Raw genomic sequence first — 22,396 nt, forward strand, 5'->3', positions numbered from 1 at the left:
AAACATGTTTATAATCGCACGACATGCATTATCGCAATAACAATAAGCAATAAGAGGCCAACAACGACTTCCTTCGCTTATGGTACAAAAGACAGTAAAATGCGATGTGAATTAGGTTAAGCATAATATTCTACGCATCCATTATTATGAAATGAAGACTATAAAAATGCACACTGAATTATACCTTTATTTATTATGAATATACAATTTACACGGTAAACAGAACAGTTTTATTTATTATACTACATGCGAAAAAGATTGTTAAGATCTTGGACTATCTGCAATATATTTTTTCAGGAATGCAACTATTCCGGACCTGGAGACTGAGACGACCAACGATAATTTACAAAGAAGATACAGGTGGCAAAATGGCAACTATACACACCCTACTAAAATGATATTTTGGAGGTACAATTCTATAAAGATTTTTTTCCATTATATCTTCATAGAATCATTCGCATACATACAATGCTTATACTTGCCAATGCTATAAAGATTCTTATGTCTAAAAAATAAACTGCTCTGAACAATATACAATTTTTATGATTAGTTAGAGATTCCAAACTCACGTAACCAAGCTAAGTATTTTGATACTTTAGTGTAAACACCAAATTCTTTCGGCAGTCCACATTGGTCAGGACTTCCCCAACTTACTATTCCCTCTAAATACCAACTTTTCATTTCACCTGTCCCTCGTGAGAAAACCATTGGGCTACCGCTATCCCCGGTGCAACTGTCAACCCCGCCCTCTTCAAAGCCGGCACAAAACATGTTGCGTGTGACAAAAATGTTAATATTTTCAGGATAAGAATCTCGGTAATTTCGTTGACATCTCTGAAAAATAAAACAAACATTTTAATATTCTTGTTGATGTATGCCTGAGTTCATGGTTTTACATAGGCCCTAGAGTAGACATCCTACGACATGATTAGTCATACAGCGCATGCGCGCGCTGGAAGACCACCGTCCTTTTACCGGTGGTGGAAACGGGGTGTAGGCTCTACACTTTATTTGACTCATTATTTACAAACCTAAAGACATTTAATGTTGATACTACTACTAATGTTAATACATACCAGTCTTGAAACTACAGGAATTATAGCTTGCTGAAGAACTGTAGGTAGTCCTTCACCAGTTCTCCCCCAGCCTGTCAATACCCCTTCCTTACCGGGTCTTAAATTGCGTTTTGTACTCGATATGGACGGCAGACATACGGGTCGAACACGCGCCGTAAATTCTATCGGTGTCTCAAGTCTCAAGACAGCAATATCGCTGTCTAGTGTAGATGGGTTGTAATTGTGGTGTACAAAAAAGTCTGCAACCTAAACACAGAAGAATTACAAGCTAAATCTATTTGTAGAAAAATCATCTTGTAAAAGGACAGTTTCTTCTGGGAATATACTCATCATGCATCTGCTTCGTATAGCTAGCTCCGCCCATTGCCGCCATTTTTTAAAATTCTAAAAATATCATGCGGATGTGAACTTTTTGCGAACTTTTTATATCGTTGTTGCCTTTATTGAAACAAACCTTTGGAAATGAGTGAGTGTCATAAAAAGGTCAGCGAGACTTTGGTGTTCATCGTACAGGTTTGTCTGCAACCAACAAATAAAGCTACCTAGGCCTAGACTAGGACTACTACTAGTAGTAGTAAAAAAAAATGTTATTTATTCAACAATGGCATTATACAATAATATAATTATAGGTGTGTACATAAATGAAAACATAGCAATAAGCCATCATTTGGGGTCTTCTCTAGAAGAAAACAAGTTTCTTGTCTCGAGAAAGACCCCAGTAGTAGTAGTACTAGTAGTAGTAGTGTAGTAGTAGAGCCGCATAGTAGGTAGTATAGCATGAACACATTTCATTTGTTCATGGTAGTATACTTAGCCTAGCCGTTGTAGTAGACATAGGGCCTACATCGGTCTTTAGTTCATTGTCTTGAACAGAAAATCGTGTAGGCCTAGGTCTACTTACATTTCTTGACTGAATCCACTCCTCATCTCTTTTGTGATGAGTCCGGTAATACTTCCCTACTTCTACTTTAAATAAGTGGGTAAATCTAAAAAAAGAAAAGACAGATTATCAATAAATAATCTTAAATCATTCACATTAACAAAATAGAAATTCAGTAGGCCAAAACATTAGTTCAAAACAAAAGGTTGCAAGTACCATAGCACAGTTTGATGAAATAACAGTATAAAGTATGAGAGAATAACATACAGTTCGAGAGTTTTTGGTAGTCTGATTTCACGAGAATCGGTCGAACCATTTTAGAAATGCTAAGCTCAATCTAGTTTCGTGATTAAGACTCTTACCTGTCTTTAACACAATGCGCCGCTGTTACAACTAATGTTTCAGTAAGGATTGAAGCGCCACAGATTAACCGTTTACTACCAGTGCCATTTTTGTACTTGTAAATTGCTACATTCCAAGGCCACATGCCGCCTATCGTATCGTTTCCACCAACAACATATGCCTGTTTTTCACCACTAGCTTTTCCACAAACTTTGAAAGTAACGGAAAGGTGGATAGTTAGCGTGTTGTATAAGAATTGCCACGTGGTCAAGTAAAATAAAGTAGTCCCTGTAAAATAAAAATAATATTTTCTTGGTTTGAACACATCAATGCGTCATTTTGTTGTCATTTACCTACCTGGTTTGCATGTAGGAATGTGCCCTCTCCACTTTCCACCAGAACACGTAAGATGCGAAGATCCGTAGAGTTGATATAAGTTAGACTTGCAACTGTAGGCTAGCTGCGTCCCATGTGTAAAGTAACCTTCTGTGAGGTAGTTGTTTTGTTCCTGTTCTTGGTCTTCATCGGCCATAAATTCCTCCTCTATGCCAGACGTCGATATGCTATCACTACTAGAAGCGGAACTTTCGGATGAAGCCAATGATGAGCTTTGTACTATTCGTGTCCGATCAAAGCTGCTTAATAACCAAACTGTATTGTTAGTAGATGTTTACAAAATGGAAATGGATTTCAGTTGTTTGCTCAGATCTGGATTCAAATCAGATCTGAAACACCATTCGTAGATACTAGTCTAATAAAAAAGGATACATTCCAATACCATGAAATTAACTGAAACAAATATGGCAAATACCTTCTAGTCTTTAAAGCAGGCTGTGAAACTTGACGGACGCTGTATTTTGGAATACCGGGATCGTGGCACGACGTTTCTGTAATGAATGCGAATCAATAATTGTTCATGTACTGTAGCATACTTTATTTCTTTAATTCACTATGTTTGGCAGTGAATACATTGTTAACGAATTGAAAGTGAAAATCTCACCTTCAAGACAAACTGGTTGGTCACCACTCCAACTTCCGGTCGTCAAGCAAACCCTAGTTTCTTCTCCTTTAACCATTGTAAAGGTATTTCCACACGAGAAAGATAGGATGTCTCCGGCGTGAAATGTATGTACACTAGCATCAGGAACCCGAACAATATTTGGTCCAACTCCCGGATCAGGGCACGATACGTCTTTAACTGCATAATGTGAAATATGTTATTTTAGATGCTATAAAGTAGTGTTTGTAAAAGTTATTGAAGGATTGATTTCATTGGTCGGCTTGTCTGTCAAGACATTTTTTTTAAAGTAAAATCTGCGATCTGTCACATATCGACTACTGTTGTTCGCTTTGGGGTTCCAAAGGTAATTGCATATTCTCTCGTATCCAACATTTGCGGAACCGTGCTTTTCGAATCATTCTTAACTGCCATCCTCATATCCGTTCTTCTTTTCCACTCTTAACTTAATGTTTATAGCAGAATTTGTCTTCTACTTGGTTGTCTTGCTTTCAAAGCAGTCACTGGTTCTTCCTCAACCGTTTAAAAAACCCATATTACCCGTCAAAGTATGTGTACTCGATCAGTTACTATGGGCCATTTTTTTGTTCCTAAACCTGAACTTCAAAATTTGTTTTTTATTACAGAGTCACTTTCTTTCTCAATTCTCTCCCCTTTAGTTACAATATATCTTATTTTGAAATTTTGATACTGTATGCATAAAAGACTTTTAATACATGTATGTACTACTAAAATGAAGGATTATAATAGGCCTACTCTTTGCTAAAATGTAACGACAAATGTCGATACAAGAAGACACCACTGATCTGAACCTTGGTTTGAGAGAAACATGACAGGAAATTGTTGACGTTTTTAAAGGGTAAAATGAAAGAGAACGCATAACTTACTGCACTGAGGAGTATTGCCTGACCATTCACCGTTGAATTTGCACAATCTTGATTTTACATCTGGCTTAGAAAAAATGTAATTCTCTTCACATGTATAAGATACAACACCTCCAAACGTAAAGTTGGTTGCATATAGAAAACCATGTTCTGGGATATCAGGTATTCCGCATTCGACAGGGTCTAATAAGGAAAGGCAAGAGAAAAATTTATTATGCATATTATTCTCTTTAATTTACATATCCGTCTATTTTTAAAGCTTTCTTACTAAATTAATGTTTTCCGTTAATTACCCGTATGGTACGCAAATAATATTGAATTTTGTTGGATTAAAAAGTTTGTATATGCTGCAGAAAAAAAAGCCTGTAACATTTTTTCTTAATTAATTTATTTTTATACAATTTATTTATTATGCCCAATTCTGGTGTTCCACGGCCAGTGAATAAAATAACCCCGGTATAATTACTTTAGGAATATACCATAACAAACTATGTATAATATTTTTCTATATTAGATTAAAGTTTACAGATAAAAAGGGATATGGCTGGAATATAATATATATAATAAACCTAAATCAATTTTTATCCATTTATCAGTTACGTGTGCTCTAGTTCTTTTAAAATTTTCTCACGAAAGAACTCTAGTCCCAACGACTTATATAACGTCTGTTTATGACGTGTTCTTAAAGTGTGTATGTTTTTCTTTGATCACGTATAATATTAGAGGGCATTGACAGTTATTGAATTCCGTTTTGGAAATCTTTGGCAAAACGCCTAAAAAAGCATATATATGTTAATAATGGACATTGTATACCCACCGCATATTGGACTTGTTTGTGTCCACTGTCTATCGGGTCCGCATAGCCTCTCGCCAGGTCCTCTTAGGGTGTAACCTCTGTTACATGTGTAGGTGGCTCGAGATCCCTCTAGTTGTACCGCTTCATCGTCGTCTAAGGCAACGCTCCCGTATGTTGGACGTTTTGGCCTGTCACACTTTGCAACTAAAAGTATAGGCCTTATTTTTTTATTTCTTACATTTGCACGGGATGGATGTCGACGACATTTTATTGACACGGAAGGTCGATCATAAATAAACTCTCGATAAAAAAAACTTACTATATTATATATATACCAAGCTTATTATCTTGACATATTTACAAAACACATTTAGGCCTAAATGGGATCATAATTTTGTGTAATTTAATGTGGAATATATATAATTTGTTTAATATACAATAAACAAAAGTATTGTAAAAGAGTCAATAATTATATATTAATATATAGGGCCTAGATTTCCCCCCGTTTTTTTTACAAAAAAAAAAAAGAAAATGTGCAAATGTCAAAGATTTAAGAAAAGAAAATATAAATTGTAATATATATTTTTTACCACAAACGGGAGGAACTCCTGACCAGGTACCATCTTGTTTACAATCGATTCTATCCAAGCCGCTTATTTGATACCCGTTCAAACAATCATACAAAATGCTTCTAACAACGGATGTTCCAGGAACTGACGTTACGATTGCTAGGCCGCCATTTGGTGTCTCTAATGCTTCACATATGGGCTCTACAATATAACAGGACAATAGCCTCAGTCTACTTGAAAGTTAACTCATTTGTTAAAAGTGAAACTAAGAAATTTTAGGCAAAATTCCCTCAAACTAGTTTCGAAACATATTTTCCAATGATTCATAGAAACAGTCGGGATAATATTGATAATTGATGAGAACAACATGAGAACATTATGGGATAATTTGTGACGTCTATGAAAGTGACCTACAGTTATATTGTAAAGTGTTATTCTCAGTAAGAGGGTATTTGCCTTTTACTCCCAAAACTTCATGTTCTTCTCCATTTCAGTCAATATTAGTAATTTTTGACTCAATTAGTACTCGCGTACTGTAATGTAATTCAGTAATTCAATGAGGCATACAAAACAAGAAATAACTCAAAACAAGTATCAAGGCTAAAAAGACCACAACACATTAGACCTAATGTAATTCAATAGTTAAAGTGACAAATATCTAGAAAAGACATGATTATGAGGTCTTACCACATTTAGGAAGATCACCAATCCAGTCTCCATTAAAATCACAAAGAAGTCTGGAAGATCCAATCAATTGATAGTTCTGGTTACACATGATGGTCACAGAACTTCCACCGATGAATTGTTGCAGTGATTTTTCAAGCCTAGCATTTGGTGGCACAGAAGGATATGGGCAGTACACTGTAAGCAAAAAGCGGTCAAGATCATCGTCAATTTCCAGCAATTTAAAGACAATGTTTAATTATCGCCGTTACAATAAATTGCCTTTGTCCACTTACCGCTGTCAGGCAGTACAATACAAATGTTTTATATTTATTATCATTAATTATCGTTTTATTGATTGTGTAGTATAATATGAGGAGTTCTGAGTTTTTCCATTTACCTGGTTTTCGTCTTTCGCACTTATCACCTTCAAAACGATCTGAACACATGCAGGTTCCGTTACTATTGCACTCTCCATTGTTCTGGCAGTGACAAACTTTAGACATGAATTAAAATAAATAGTATAACATATTTTATTGTTGGTTAAAACTTGAATTTAGCTAAAACTTGTAATTTGAATCTATGGAACTCATTACAGTATTATAAACAATGAATAATTAATTATGAAAACAAAAATAAAAACAATGTGACCTTTCTTTCTTTCGTTCTTAAAAAATGAAGACCTACTTACTCATGTCACACCACTTTCCATATCGATCGGAAGGACAACTGACACAACTATCAACGTTATTGTCGCAGGTTTGGCAGTATTGATACTGGGCGCATTGAGCGACAAAATCTAAATCTTCGTTACATTCTTTGCAATATGGCCGCCAGCGATAAAAATACGTGCACCTGTTTGTTTCAGAAAAAAATATCGTTTGAAATAATATCGTACGGTATTATATAATATAATATATAGCCCTATATAATATATAGGTGCAGGTGTTCTATATAATATAGAACACCTGCATTAAAACTGTTGAATATTACGGTGGCATTCCGCATGGATTTATTTTGTAGAAATCTAGATCTAGATTTGTCAACAATCTTCGAAACATAAATTTGATGTTTTTTAAACGTATGTAGCAGGTACAACAGAGAATGATGAGATTCAAAGATAACTCTCCGAGTTGGATCGACATCATCACCTTCATCGATAATGTTGGGCCATTATTTTAATCGGTTCGGCTATTATAGTTTAGTCTTATATGATGGGAACATTAGCCCCATAGCAGATGACTTGCGTGCATCTATTTTGTGTGTCTTTCAATCTGTTGATTTCATTGCGTTGCGTGTTAGTGGGAACTAAGTTTTAAACAACCAAGAGAAACAATATTGTAATCTAAATTATGTATTGTCCCCCAAAAACATGAAAAATTAAGATTAATATTTAATAAAATCTGCAGAGCAGATGACTTGCGTGCATCTGTTTTGTGTATCTTTTCAATCAGTTTTGTTTGTATCTGAACATTAACATTAAAATTGTCATTTCTATAACATATTTAATATACAAAATCCGATCATTTTGTGAACATTACTATATTTGGAAAAAGTTGGGTTTTTAAGAGTTTCAAAAAAGTTGTCACTGACAGTGAGCAAGTTGTTTTAGTAAGGTTAGTTTTGTTCATAATTGTAAAGAATTTTAAATAAGATAAATATAAGAAATTGTCTACCTTTCGTAACTCATAGAGAAAGTTCTTTCCGTTTCTCCGCACGTGCAGTAGTTTCTACCATCGTCGCATCCAGTAGGTATACCAATAGCCTGGATGCATTCCAATAACGCTACTACAACACAAACGGCAAACAGAGTTGCTGTTGGAAAAAATAATGCCAATACTATTTTTTTTCTCCAAAGAAACTTTAAAAACATCAGGTTTACATCAACATATGCTGAGTTCACACTAGAACGCAACGTAAAGATAGATGCAACTCAAGGATTAACCAGCGACGGATCAACAGTCAAGTTAAGGCCAACTCAGACAGCGTCGTATGACGAAAATTAAACAAGTTTCTCGTGACGACCTAAAAACTACGTCCGACGCTAGAGGCCCTATATCAAAACAACTCGTCTCGTCGGGATTCAACTCAGACAGTACCGACGAGTCAAACTTGCAGAAGTTATGAGGGCTGTCTGAGTTGGCCTTTACTTGCGTTGCGTCCTAGTGGCAACCAAGTAATGTACAGTGGAAACAATAACATGAGATTTTTTAGAAAAATATTAATAGATAGTTTTTCGACATACTCTAATCCAACTTTTAAGTTAGTATAGATAAAAAGTGCGCAGCAAAACTAACAACCTGGCTGACAATTTGTTACCGACTTGGTCAAAGTGAATGTATATGTGACATTAAAATAGCATTTTAACAAAAGAATATTTTTTCGGGAGAATGCATCTGTGAAGATAAAAAAAAATGTGTTTTAAAAGAAGAAATTTAAATAGTTTTAGACATACCTCTAACTGCAAATTTCATCGTTTGGTTTCGTTAATAAGTGCGCCAAAACAACAACCTGACAAATTTGTGACCGACTTATATACTAACCACACAGTAAGTTAGTGTGTTATAAATTTAATCCGTACTTTCCACTCCAGTACTGAAGGAAGTTGTTCAGAATCAGAGAATAGAAGTGGGATAATATCATCCGGCGATTGTAAATATTTACATACCATGTTTCCTCAATTTGTGTGTGAAATAGCAACAGGTACAGACAGAAATTCCTCGTTTGAAACCTGTAAGCATAAGGATAAGTGTGAATATAGAGTATTTGTTTGGAAATGTATTGATTTATTTTTGATTTATAGTATTAAGGCCCATTACACTAGACGATAACGATCGACGATAAAATAAACAAATATGCCTTGTTCATACATACAACAGAAGAAATCTAACAAGTGTTTATTCTTGAACTATTTAGGAACGACATGCTTCCTTTTGATGAAAATGATATTTTCACACGTCCAATCAAATGACTTCAAGAGAAATAACATCGTGACAATACAACGATTTTTGTTTTGTTTTATTGATCATGGCGTCATTTGATTGGATTTTTAAAAATATTAGTTTTACCAAAAACAGCATAAATGAGTAATCTATAATTCTAGAACAAAAACCTTTCTAAATTCTTTTGTTTTATGTAAGAAAAATGCATGCTTATCTATTTATCGTCGATCGTTATCGTCATAATGTAAATGGGCCTTTAAGTTGTGGACGGAAACCAGAAAAGAATCGAATAAAGATTCACAAAATAACCGTGCATGTTATGTGCAAACCTTTCCATAACCACCACCTCTGCATGGTTCAGTTTGGACAACAAGTATTTCATTCTCCATAATTATTGGGGAATTCGTTTTCAGTAGACCTATTGGTACGTCTGCACTGTAACTAAAGATTATAGGTATATCTAGGATCTCCGAATCGGCTTGGAACCTCTTTTTATATAAAGTATAAAAAAGGTGGAAACCCATTTTATTGCGTCGGACAACACCGCGAACAACACTCCCGAATGTGCCAAATGTACAGGGTCGTCTCCCGTAACTCTGACAATGTTCAGTTTTTGTAAGGCAGTAAACTGGTATTTCTAAGCCGTAGGCCTACTTATCGATTTTAAAATCCGGACCACGCAAAGCCTGACGGGAAGAGTGGACAAAATATCGGTACAAATATGAACTATGATAAAAAATGATTTCCGATCAACTGGTTTGAAAAAAAAAACATGTCGGCAAACATTTGAATTATTCAGGTCCATACCTACGTCAGGACATCAGGACATTTCGTTATTTTATGGGGTGATGCTGATTTATAGTTATTTAGTTAAAAACGAGGAATAATGGGTGTAATTATATTTCGAAAACATGAACCACAAGGTACGTCCCTGGTGCTTTAAATGCCAATACCTTTCTCTGGTCAATTAGGTTGCCTCTACTTATTCAGTTAGGCCTACATTAGTTTCGCTGATTGATCAATCTTGGGGTTTCCCCTTTATAACACACATGATGTCAAAGTTTAAAAAAGACGCAAGGAAGTAAGGAAATAGACAGACTACAATAATATAACGGTATCGGTTTCATTTAAAACAAATGGGGGTTTTATTGCTAAAACCTTACTCGTGAACCTTACATGGATTTGGCATGGATAAGGGCCCTGGTTCAATTCCAGTATGTTGGCTATCATTGCTATGTGTCGTTTTAAATTCAACATTGTTAATATCCCTGTACACATCTGGCTCGTGCACTAAACAACCCAGTCCATCTTTTGGAACAGTAGTGGGTACTGGTCCAGTCAGCCAAGATGGAATGAGCTCTGTTTAGTGGCAGCACTCATATCATCGACACGAAGGGGAGAAGAAAGTTCTTGCGTGTCGTCCACACCTGTGCGCAAAGACATTATCCCCGCACATTACAGGTGTACCACGTGTATTGTATATACATGCGGTTATTGTGTTATTTTGAGTGGAAAATATTAACGCTCAGGTACATTAAAGATGTATTGTCCCTTGAAACACAAACAATGAAGGTCAAAATATTCTAAATTTAAATTAGCCATATCAATGTAATGTTAAAGTTATTTACTTTAAGTCGAAAATTCGAGCCAAAAATAATAAGTTGACGTAATTTACAGGTAAATTAATTTGATTACACTTCGTCTGGAAAATCGTCGCGAACGAAAGTAAACAAAGATTTCAAACCACGAGTATGCATTATGCATGATGCTAATTAGTTTACAACTCGTCACGGTTAAGAAGGTGTTTTCACACAGATCGCGAGGAAGTTTTATGATTATGCATACAGAGTAGACAAACAAGCGCGTTGCATTATGAGATATGTTTTGATCAAAAACTTTGACAGGAAGTAAAAGTTATTTTTTGAACAAAAAAACGTCTGTATTTCAGTTAAATGATTTTTTTTCCCCGACTAATTTTTGGTGAAAGTTAATAACTATTATGATACTTCAAAATGACCCACTTTTTTTCGAAATATTTATTTTTTTATTTTTTTGGAATTAGTCAAAGAGACAATACATCTTTAAGCTAAGCCAACAAAATACATATTAACTCATTTTTTTGATAGGCAGAAAATGTACAACTTCAGAGAGACCTGTGACCTACTCAAAAGAAATGGAAACAATATATCGATGATCTTGTTTATTAAACATCATAACAATAGAAGTATATAAATACAATTCTTAAATATATTTTGCATTGCAATGTAAACTTATCACTTTCAATTTCTACTAACTGTACTTCCTTATTATCAATATCCTTTGTAGTGATTCTGTTCTACTGTATCTTGGCAAAATACACAGTATCATGGACAAATTGTGTGTTACATTGTCACCTGTATCATAGGAACATCATCTAACACTGCATTTGATTCCCTTCCCTCAAACCAGGGAAAAGTAAAATTTAGTCTTCACCTCTTCTTACAAAATTGAGATGTGATGCTGTATTATGGAAATTGTCTAGGATACTGTGATAAAAATGGTCATATATCATAATAAAGTACAACTGGGATGAATTTATTGCAAGAATTAAAATGTAGTTAATCAGGCTATACTCACAGGAATGAGATTATACCCTGAGATTTGATGAAAGATCGTAAATATAATCAAACCAAGGTCTTTCATTATTATTTTTCACTGATATTAATCCATATTTAGTGCATTCTAAAATAAGCCGTGTCAAAGTGTTATAGTGAAGGTGCCGCCCAGTTGAGGAATTTCATGGCGCATTCAAATCCACAGAAACAAGCCTGCAAAAAATAAAAATACAAATTATGAGTTTGACCGATCTTTTCCCTAATGGCCAACAAAATAGAGGGCGTTACAGCAATTTATCTTGATTGTTTTATCATAGAGATAACTTAATAGAGGATAAACTGTGTGACAGTCAATGATATTATATAGCCGAAGGCTAGATGGCAAACTGCAATGTTATTGCATTTCAAAAAGTGATTCTCCATGGAGAGGGAACTAACAAGATGGCGGCTGCAATCAACCAATCAGATATGAAAGTGAGCCAAGTTCTTTGTACAATTATGTGGTATTACAGTTTTATTTCAATAAAGTGTTTGGTACCATTGGAAAGTTTATTTCTATCTCATTATTTGAGTGTATATTGCATGTTATTCTGATTACAAACACCTTTGCTATGAGCTTTGAAAAACAGGTAAATTTATCTAAAATGGCTGGCGGTGAGGGGTACTTCCTTTATTGAATGCCTGGCGGTGAAAGTGTTAATGTATTATATTATTATTTTTTATATTAAATGTTTTGGAACAAATTTATGGCCGCCATCTTGTTGGTTCCCTCTCCTGTTGGAATCACTTTTCAGTCTGGAGTGCGCCCTCTAGCTTTCGGCTTATTACATCTCTCTGGTGACAGTGGAGTGCAATTATTTGAAGATAGAGTAAAAATAGAGGGTGCTACAACTATTTTTTAACTTTACAAATTGTCTGATCATAGAGATAACATTGTTATCTCTAATAACATAACTTATTACAGAGTAAAGTAGGCCACAGTGGAGTGCAATCATTTGAAGTAAAATAGTGGGGACTACAACAAACTTGATAGTTTGGCCATGAGATAAAGCCTGTCCTTTCCTGTTGATATTAAATCACTGAGAGTTACACTGAGTCAACAAGATTCAACGATTGACAGGAAAAGGACTAAAAATCAACACAGATATTATTGAAAATTTAAGCTGACCAATCAAATGCTTTACAAATGATGTCATCATACAATCATCCAATTAACAAATCGATTGGAAAAGGTGGACATTAGGCAATTCTAGGTGATTCTATGTTGATATAAAGTTTGCAGTACACTATGTATATTAGTTCTAAAAAGAACTGTTGAGTTTCTCAACGTTTCGATCACTATGCTTTGATCGTCCTCAGGAGTGAGTCTACACAATATTTGTATTTGCGAAATTAAATAGTATTTGAAAAAACCAAAACGTAACTTACCGCATTAGCAGGGAATGCCCTCAACATGACAGGAGTAAAACCCTTGTATAATGACATCACACCCTCCTTAGCAACCAATTCTTTAAAAACGTCTCGTAGTCCATTTGGATATTGACCAGCAGGAGCTAAGCATGAAAAAAAAAATTCACAGGAAAATGAAATACTGTATTGAGAGAATTTAACACAAAATCTCGATATAACAATTAAAAATATAAATCAAACTATTTGGTGCTTTCACAACAAATCTTAGGCATTAGCCTATATTGAAAACAATGAGCATACACTTTATAGGCATGGCAAAGATGGTGAAAGCGTTAGACAACATATTTTCACCTTTATTTAACAAACTAGGGCCTTAGAGAGAACCTAAAATAATACGTTTCAGGATTTTTTCCAAGATAATCGAAATAGTTAGGTCTGTGTAAGAAGTATACAATAGCAAAGCTTTGTTCCCAACAATATACACAACAGCAATTATGGATGTCTTGTATGCAATATAAGAGCCAATTTAACCTTGATGCAAAATAGTGAGAATTCACGGCAGCCAAAAATAAACTTGTAAATAGACAATACAAAATGTCTATTAAAAGCCAAGTCCAAACTATTTAAAAAATATAATTTGACTAAATATGCTTGCAACTTAAGCACTGAGTTCATGAGCAGGCTAAATACGGTGACAACCACTACTATAGGTTGTACACTTACCTGTTTGTAGTCTAGATTTAAGTGTATCAGGTGGTATTGCAACTGCCCAATTAAATATACCGGCCATTCCACCAGCAAATAAAACTCGACCAACACTTAGACTAGATGGACTGAAAAATAGTGGAAATAAAAATAAGTTTAATGAAAATATATAATCACTCATTTTTTGTGACATAACATTTTTTTATTATGTATATTCAGAACCCCAGTACACAAGATAAGATAATAAGATTTATAGAGCGCACGTATCCACAAAGTGCACAAGGCGCTTGAACAAACAAGATGCTATTTGGGGTGAATCCAGGGAAGGCTAACATAATAATATTTAATACAGCACCACCCTTATTAAAGGAGGACACCATTTGGACCTAACAAAGTGTTCCTTTAATGGGGTTGTCTTGTGACCCTGAATAGGGTTGTCCCAAATGATAGGTCCTACTGTAAAGCTCAATATATTTGCGCCTTTATTTTCCCTACTTTTGCGATTGAACAACGATCACGAAAAAAGGGCGCGCGAAAATCCCAACAATGTTAGTTACAGTCAATCAGGCCAAGGCTTAAAGGTAAATTTTTATGAAATGTATAGTGTACTTGCTTGACGAATCCTTTGTCCATTAAATCATATAAGTTGTAATGTGTCCATAAATTAATTATTCTACGTGCGTATCAAACGGCAAAAAAACCATCGCCATCCTTTCCATATTTCCATCAGGCCGGCATCGCGTCCATTGTTGTGTAGAAACAACAATAATTTGGTAGTCGAGTACATTACTTATGGGGGTGTTCACTATCTAAGAGCCTATTAAATATGTGTCTCATCCACTGTGTAGCCAAAGCATTTATTTATTTACATCCCTAAATTTACAATCGCATATTCTGTAATTTACTGAGACTATTTAAATGTTGTTTGATGTTCATCGTGGAGGCGAAATACATTCGCCAATTTGGTTCAACAAATTAAACAAGAAACTCAATTCTCAAAAATAAAAGGTTGTGAAATAGATGAAAATGTAAAATCGCGAAAATTTAGGGCCGGGAAAATGTTGGGGCTTTACAGTATATCTTTTAAGGAGGAGTGATTAGTGGAACCCTCGTACCACGCCCTGGATCTTCCCCAGGCAATTTGACTTATTATAACACACCTAGCCTCCTTGCAATTTAATAGGTTAATTTTGTATTATATGGCGTTGGTCAGCTCGTGAAAATACTTACTCGGAATCTGCTGGGGTTATTGACCTTTTGATCAATTCATATGACATGAAGTAGATACCACTAGCAGGTATATCTGTATATAAACAAAATATTTACACATTTTATGCACATTATATTTAAATTTAATTATATGCAAATTATAATTAAACATGTAAATTATATCCATGCGACTGTAAAAACTTGGTGGGTTTATGGTAGCTCAACCATGTGTGTTCCCTGCTATTATTAATAGATACTTATGATTGCCAATTTTAGAGAGGATAATATGTATAGTATAATACAGCTAATTTTTATTATAAAAAATTTGGTATTTGCATAGATACACTAAAATAATTTATAATATAATAAATGCCAATATTATAAACTTGAAATGTGGGTACCTGTACCAAAATCTAGGGCGGTTTTCAAATGCAGTTTAAAATCTTCCAGCCCAGTACAATTGCAGGCATTTTGGTACGCGATTATTTATGAACGCACCTAATAGCAAATATTTTTATAATGAACAAACATGGGAAAATTGGGCCATTTAGACTCCATTTTGGCAGCTACATTTTTCAAAACTTTATATTGTTTAATTAATGCAGCTTATTCTTAATTGGTGTATCCCATTATAACTGTTTTGTTTTTAATTAATTTGTACTACTTAGTTTTGTATATTTTGGTATTTTATAATAATGATGGAGTAAGAGCAGTTTTCTGTTTGGGCTCATGCCTAATACTTGCTCCTGGCAAGATGATATGTAAAACGTACTTTTAAGCAGGGGTGGCGCCAGGATCTTCCCGACGCGAGGGCTACATTCCCCGATGAGGGGGCTAGGCGAGCATCACAAGGCTGGGGGGCCAGGGGGCCGCCAAGGGCCCCCGGTGGGGGTCGAGGGGGCGAAGCCCCCGGAAGCAACGCGTTCTAGCGTCATTTGAGGTCATTTTAATCAGATTTAGGGTAGCCATTTTTTCCATTTTTTATAATGCATAAATAAAATACTGCGTGCAAAAAAACGATGCGCGATGACTGTTTCAATCCATATTTTTCAATTTAAAAAATAAAAGTTCAAAGAAAATTTAGAAAAATAGAGTGGGAGGTCCTGGAAATTGGACTTATTATACTTCATAACATGAAACAAAATATATAAGTCTCTATCATGGTTGTGACTGAGCTAAGAAAAAAAATGTTTGAAAAATAGAGATGTTAGGTCCCGGAAAATTCACTTTTTGTACTTCGAAATATGACCAGCTTTATTGTTGGGGCTGAGCTAAGAAAATGTTTAAAACTAGAGCTGCAGGTCTTCAAAAAATTGCATTTTATACTTTGGAAACATCAGGCCCATAGGCTTAAAAAACGCAAGCGTAGACCTTTTTCAGTCGGGGAAATAAGTTTGTTCCTCCCAAGTGGTGAGAAATTCATGACATACAGGACATTGAAAATTATTTAATAACTTAGCTATAATAAGATGTTGGCTAAGCGAAAATGGCATGTTTTTTTGTTTAGTAATGGATGAAATATTTATTTTAGGTGCCCTACGGTAAAGAAGGTTACTTGTAAATTAAAAAATTGGTGAACATACGAACAATTAACATAATTCGTTTTTGCTGTAGTGTAGCGTACGTCGACACAGTACACGACGTAACCGTCGGTAAACTTCGCCTGGAAAATAACTACAGTACACATTTTGGTCCCTGGATGGAACATGATATCACGACCCAACGTTGAACGATTCGTACAAAGGGATACCGCCAGACAAGTGCGTACCTAGCTAATGTTTAGTAGTAAGTTAGATCGCTGACAATAATGAATGCATATAAAGTGCATAATATCACTCTGACGTACTCTCACGGTCAATGAAACGTCGCGGTTTTCTAGGCGCTGAAGCTACCAAGTGAACGCGAACGTTTTTTACTGTATATTATATTCCCCGACAAAAAGTACCCGTGCTCCCTTCGGTAACCGTCGGTAAACTTCGCCTGGAAAATAACTAGGCCTACATTACACATTTTGGTCCCTGGATGGAACATGATATCACGCGTCTCGACCCAACGGTGAACGATTTGTACAAAGGGATACCGCCAAACAAGTGCGTACTAGCTATTGTTTAGTAGTTAGATCTCTGGCAATAATGAATGCATAAAAGTGCATAATAGCCCTCTCTGACGTACTCTCACGGTCAATGGAACGTCGTGGTTTTCTAGGCGCTGAAGCTATATGAAGTGAACGCGAACGTTTTTTACTGTATATTATATTCCCCGACAAAAAGTATCCGTGTTCCCCGACGGGGGCGGGGGGGGGGGGCTAGGCTCCCCACTGCTTTTAAGAACTTTTGCCGAATAAATATTAATATATTATTACTAAACCTTCCCAGTACAATTATGGTTATGTGCATAGGTACATGCAGTAGTAACATTTGTACAAATATAGTGTTTGTTTTACCCCTTAACAATGTTGCCACTGTGCCTTTATAGATGCCTCTAAATAGACCTGCTTCCCTGTATAGCTGCCTGGCACAATCCATAGGCCCAGCATACTTTGGTTTACCCTGAGATGCTGCTTGGATCTACATATAATAAAAACATACATTGAGCTAATTAACTGAATAAATGCTACTGTATGTGTTTTTTTTTTTTTATTAAACTTTGTCTTATCTTCCTCTTCTTTTGCGCAAATTGATGGTTCTAATAAACATACCGAGTATATTTTCAGCTAGGACAAAACTAAATTTATACTTGATTTTGCTGACACAAATAATTTAGTTGTACCTGTAGTAAACATTTAATCCTTTCGCCAGGAGCCATGATGGCAGTTGTGAAGACACCAGCCAGCATGCCAGCCTTAAACAGCTGTGTTGGTCTGAATAACAAAAGCAGAGATATACAAGATAACATTCATCATTATTCTGCTGGGCTATTCTTATGGTAATACTAATAGTCTATCTTCTTAAATTTAATCCTTTATTAAAAGGTAAAATATGGCTCATGTGCATGTTACAGTTTACCTGTTTTTTGCAATTTGTTTTTTTTTATATATTTAGGAAAATTGTCAAGGATAACCATAAGCGAATTCATTCAGTATCCTTCTAAATTAAAGGTGGCAGTCCTGTTCACACGACAACACAAGATTCTCTACATAAACAAAGTCTTATTACAAGTCGTTGGGAGTGGAATCCTGACATATGACAGGACTTGAACCCAGGATCATTGGATAGGTAGCCAAGCATCATAACCACCAAGTCACAGTGCGTCATTGAGTAGGTTACTGTTTCCCAGTGTACTGTACAGCCCTATTCATTACCTAAACAAATCTCATGGAATAATCTACTTAACCTTTTACTTAAATTATTATTATTAACTTTAAAGGCAATTTAGAGGATGGGTTTCAGGCTCTATCCTCAACTTTGTAAGTTGGAAAAAGAAAGAAAGGGCATCTAGGATATGTTCGACACCATCACATCCTCTTATTTGTCCTCCCCACCCAGGCTTATTCTCCTCATCATGCATTCTGGATCAACCTAATCACTCTGAATGAATCTGTTTTCTTACGAATATGAATTATTAGGTTCACTTGGAGTCTGTAGCTTCTTTCCAATTCCAAAGCCCAGGAAGCATACAGCATACATTGGTGTTACTCCCAATATGGGTGCTAACATGCCTTTGTACAAGCCTGTAAATCCCTATAAGAATAAATGAAGGAAATGTCATTTAAAAAAAACAAAACAATGATAATATTAATAATGATGATGATTCTGCTGACGACAGACCTCTTCTCTTCTCCCAACAATTGGTTGAGTTTATCTCTTCTCTTAAGTCTCGCGATAATTGGCTGAGTCTTTATGTTTCAGTAATCATCATCTCACTCTAAATTAAGGTGGGGTAATTTCTGCCAATTGGTAAATTAAAAAAAAAAAGCGAAAAAAAAAAACCCCACTTCTAGGTCCTTGGGTTAAATAAAGAGAAAAATGTATCGGTAACGCATTTTTTTTATACCTTTTTGGGTAACAGAACACACAATATATATATAATAAACATATGCCATGCTTGGTTAGTGTCTGAGAAACTTATTACTTTTGATTATGTTTCGAGGTACAGTACAGTTTTATTTAATATAGAGCTCTATATGGTTTAGTCATGCTGCTGATATTTAATTTTTCTAAGTTAGGACCTCGGAGATGATGAGAATTGGGTTACAATAATCTACCTCTTTTGAAATAATCTTTTTTGCACAATCCAATGTGCCATTGTACATCAAAGGCTGCCCAGCTGCCGGTGTAGGTTGGGTCTGCAGTCGCACCTTTATAATAAAATTTAAAAATACAAATTGATGAGTAAACATGATGGCGAGTAATGCTGTCTTTAATGCACTCATTAAAACAGTCATGGTTACAGTATTTTATTTCTATTTTATTCAATCGAAACAGGTTTGATACAAACAAAGCCAGGACAGTTTAAAGCACCTTGATTGGTCCTAACAATAACATTGATCAAGGGCTTCTTTCGTCCAGGGGAAAGGCATGGGCCAATATGTCTGAGACAGATACTAGATGTATTACTTCGTTCCAATCTATAATTTTATATAACCTTAACTTTAAACCTTAAGTTGTATTTTGATTATTAATTTTTGATATTAAATGGCAATGACTGTGGTGGTGAATTAGAACACTTCAATCTAACAACTTGACACTGAGATCGCTTTGCTAAGATATATTCCATGGTGCACAGAATGGGTGTGGAACTGATCCGTGTCGCAGTCACAGATAAACCCTTTGATCCCTGAAGCTCAGCATCCTGTTGTTAATTGCCTTGATTGAAATACTGAAATAATCACACAGACTGAGGAGACCAAAGGAGAGATCCCATCTGACTACAGATACACAGGGGTATTTAAACGGTGTCAGATGAAATCGGTCGCGCTTGAAATCGGTCGCGTTTGAAATCGGTCGCGATAAAATCAACTTCCGGTATTTTGTATGGAGTGCCGCTAGAGCTATACTTTTGATTATATCGGTCGCGTTTGAAATCGGTCGCGCTATTTTGTATGGATCGAGCGGGATGCATGCTAGAGCGGATATACATTTTTCGTTTATATATATTTAATTGATATTTTTTAGGAACTAGATTATTTATGTGGATATTTTTTATTTGGTTAATAAATATTTATTGTCAATCATTACATTAATTTTTTTATTTCACAGGTCTCGGTGAAGGACTGTGTCGGTTAAAAATGGCCATTTCTAAACACGTTTAAATATTATATTAGGCATAATATTATATAAGGCATATAATAATTTACCTCTATTTATATGTACTGTAATTAATATATTATTATATAGAGAATATACGTCTGTCGTGTCTTTTATTATGCAAACAATTACGTATGGTTTTAGGATATTAATAAAATATATAGATAATATGCCGTTAAAAATCAATCTACCGGCCTACAGTAGGACTATGATGTACAATGATTGATGTGAGAATAATAATGTATGGATAATAAAGGTGGACACGATTCTCAAAGAGGTAATCTGCACTGATATTTAAACATTTAGATTTACGAACGGCGTATGAATGTGAGACACTGAGTTGCATTTGCATGTATTATAAATGATATAAACGATATTCAAATTAAAATCTATAATATCGCCGACGTATATACGTACATTATATATAAATCATACAGTCAACTGTCATCTTTACCTCGCCATGGACAACGATCGTACGTGTTTTGTCCATGAGTTGACACACTAACAAGTGCGTGTTTTTTAAAAAGGGGAAACCCCGTCAGCAAAATAACGTATTGTTAGAGGAAACAGCTGCACGATCATAGAAGGCGCATCTCCGATATGGCTTATGTGGAGGGTTATTTCAGTTACTCGCCTTTTAACCATCCGCATATAATGATCATTTTACTAAAAACTATTTTAAACATTAGAAATAAAAATATACACATGATTTGCCTCAACAATAATCATTATACACTTAATATTATCTTACATAACGGATAGAAATAAAAATAGTATGTTGTTAACGACATGGATATGATATAATCTGCCACAGTATGCATAAGTATAAAAATGGATACGCTGGCTTTACGGGCTATAATTGTAAAAATTATTGTTTTTAAATAAATTGTTCTCTTTTACGTAATTGTTTGCATAACAAAAGACACGGCAGACGTATATTCTCTATATAATAATATATTAATTACAGTACATATAAATAGAGGTAAATTATTATATGCCTAATATAACATTATGCCTAATATAATATTTAAAAGTGTTTAGAAATGGCCATTTAGAACAGACACAGTCCTTCTCCGAGACCTGTGAAATACAAAAAAAAAAAATTAATTTAGGCCTAATGATTGATAATAAATATTTATTAACCAAGTAAAAAATATCCACATAAATAATCTAGTTCCTAAAAAATATCAATTAAATCTATATAAACGAAAAATGTTTATCCCGCTCTAGCATGCATCCCGCTCGATCCATACAAAATAGCGCGACCGATTTCATCAAAAGTATAGCTCTAGCGGCGCGCCATACAAAATACCGGAAGTTGATTTTATCGCGACCGATTTCAAACACGACCGATTTCAGACGCGACCGATTTCAGACGCGACCGATTTCATCGTAAACCATTTAAACTCCATTAACATTAATATAATTAACAACAACAATCAATCAATCCTTTTTTTTAATAGTATGACAGGTCAAAAAGGTGACCTTCTTTCTCTAGGCCTAGCTAGAGTCTAGTTTACTGGCTCATGTATGTGGTGAATTGTTTCGCATGCACTCTTTTTGTGGCCTAAAGTCAGTCCAGTGGTTAGTAATTAGTTTAGCCGGGCGCCGATACTAAAGTGCCTAGCCTAGTAGTAGTACTAGTAGTAGTAGTTATGAATTCGAATAGCAGTAGACCTAGTAGTACAGTAGTAGAGGAAGAGCGGGAGCCGGTATTTCGTTAGCTAGCTAGCCTCTAGGCTAGTAGTAGTAGGCTAGTAGGGTTACCGCTAGTAAGTAGTAGTACTAGGCCTCTAGGTAGGACCGGTAACTAGCTAGGCCTAGGCTAGGCCTAGTCCTATAAAGGCTAAACTACGCTAGAGGCCTTCCCCAGTAGCCAATAACTAACCTTGATGGTGTCTAATGGATGACCAGCAAACACTAAACATACTCCCCCAAAACCTCCAGCTAAAAAGTTTTTAACAGGACTTATTTCTGACATTTTATTTAATTATTTTATATTATAAAAACACAAGAAGTCAACTCCTCATAACCGACGTCGTCGTGTGACAACTTCGCTACG

The 22,396-nt window shown here is 35.2% G+C and overlaps 3 protein-coding genes across 4 annotated transcripts in view; 1 reads left to right on the forward strand and 2 right to left on the reverse strand.

The window, feature by feature from the left end:
• The window catches only part of LOC140059189 (major facilitator superfamily domain-containing protein 3-like), a 218,632-nt gene that overhangs the window by 9,122 nt on the left and 187,114 nt on the right, over positions 1-22,396 (forward strand). The gene's annotated exons all lie outside the window — the stretch shown is intronic.
• Positions 23-8,789, reverse strand: LOC140058853 (clotting factor C-like). Of its 2 annotated transcripts, none has more exons than XM_072104612.1 (15): positions 8,684-8,789; positions 7,905-8,043; positions 6,920-7,083; positions 6,629-6,724; positions 6,253-6,426; positions 5,587-5,766; positions 5,018-5,200; positions 4,204-4,383; positions 3,299-3,496; positions 3,110-3,185; positions 2,656-2,933; positions 2,319-2,508; positions 1,978-2,062; positions 1,077-1,322; positions 23-834 (listed from the first exon to the last, which is right to left on the reverse strand). In XM_072104612.1, exons 1-15 carry the CDS (start codon positions 8,700-8,702, stop codon positions 547-549), a joined length of 2,496 nt encoding a protein of 831 aa, XP_071960713.1. In that variant the 5' UTR covers positions 8,703-8,789; the 3' UTR covers positions 23-546. The 2 variants fall into 2 exon arrangements, with proteins under 2 accessions (XP_071960713.1, XP_071960712.1); XM_072104611.1 differs by having other exon boundaries at positions 2,656-2,936.
• LOC140059191 (mitochondrial carnitine/acylcarnitine carrier protein-like) lies at positions 11,423-22,376 on the reverse strand. The gene is made up of 9 exons (XM_072105054.1): positions 22,223-22,376; positions 19,293-19,385; positions 18,638-18,768; positions 17,858-17,948; positions 17,532-17,655; positions 15,110-15,182; positions 13,898-14,007; positions 13,193-13,317; positions 11,423-11,977 (listed from the first exon to the last, which is right to left on the reverse strand). The coding sequence occupies exons 1-9, from the start codon at positions 22,313-22,315 to the stop codon at positions 11,915-11,917; spliced, it is 903 nt and encodes a 300-aa protein (XP_071961155.1). The 5' UTR covers positions 22,316-22,376; the 3' UTR covers positions 11,423-11,914.

Source organism: Antedon mediterranea, chromosome 9 (assembly GCF_964355755.1).
Source record: "Antedon mediterranea chromosome 9, ecAntMedi1.1, whole genome shotgun sequence".
In the NCBI taxonomy this organism is placed as follows: Eukaryota; Metazoa; Echinodermata; class Crinoidea; order Comatulida; family Antedonidae; genus Antedon; species Antedon mediterranea.

Coding starts and splice junctions, on each gene's coding strand:
- LOC140058853 (XM_072104611.1), bottom strand. Junction 6,725..6,919: donor TGGAAAGTGGTGTGACATGA/GTAAGTAGGTCT, acceptor TCATGTCTAAAG/TTTGTCACTGCCAGAACAAT. Junction 2,937..3,109: donor CCTGCTTTAAAGACTAGAAG/GTATTTGCCATA, acceptor TTGGTTATTAAG/CAGCTTTGATCGGACACGAA.
- LOC140059191 (XM_072105054.1), bottom strand. CDS start 22,315: ATGTCAGAAATAAGTCCTGTTAAAAACTTTTTAGCTGGAGGTTTTGGG. Junction 15,183..17,531: donor AGTGGCAACATTGTTAAGGG/GTAAAACAAACA, acceptor GTTTATATACAG/ATATACCTGCTAGTGGTATC. Junction 14,008..15,109: donor ATAACCCCAGCAGATTCCGA/GTAAGTATTTTC, acceptor ACTATTTTTCAG/TCCATCTAGTCTAAGTGTTG.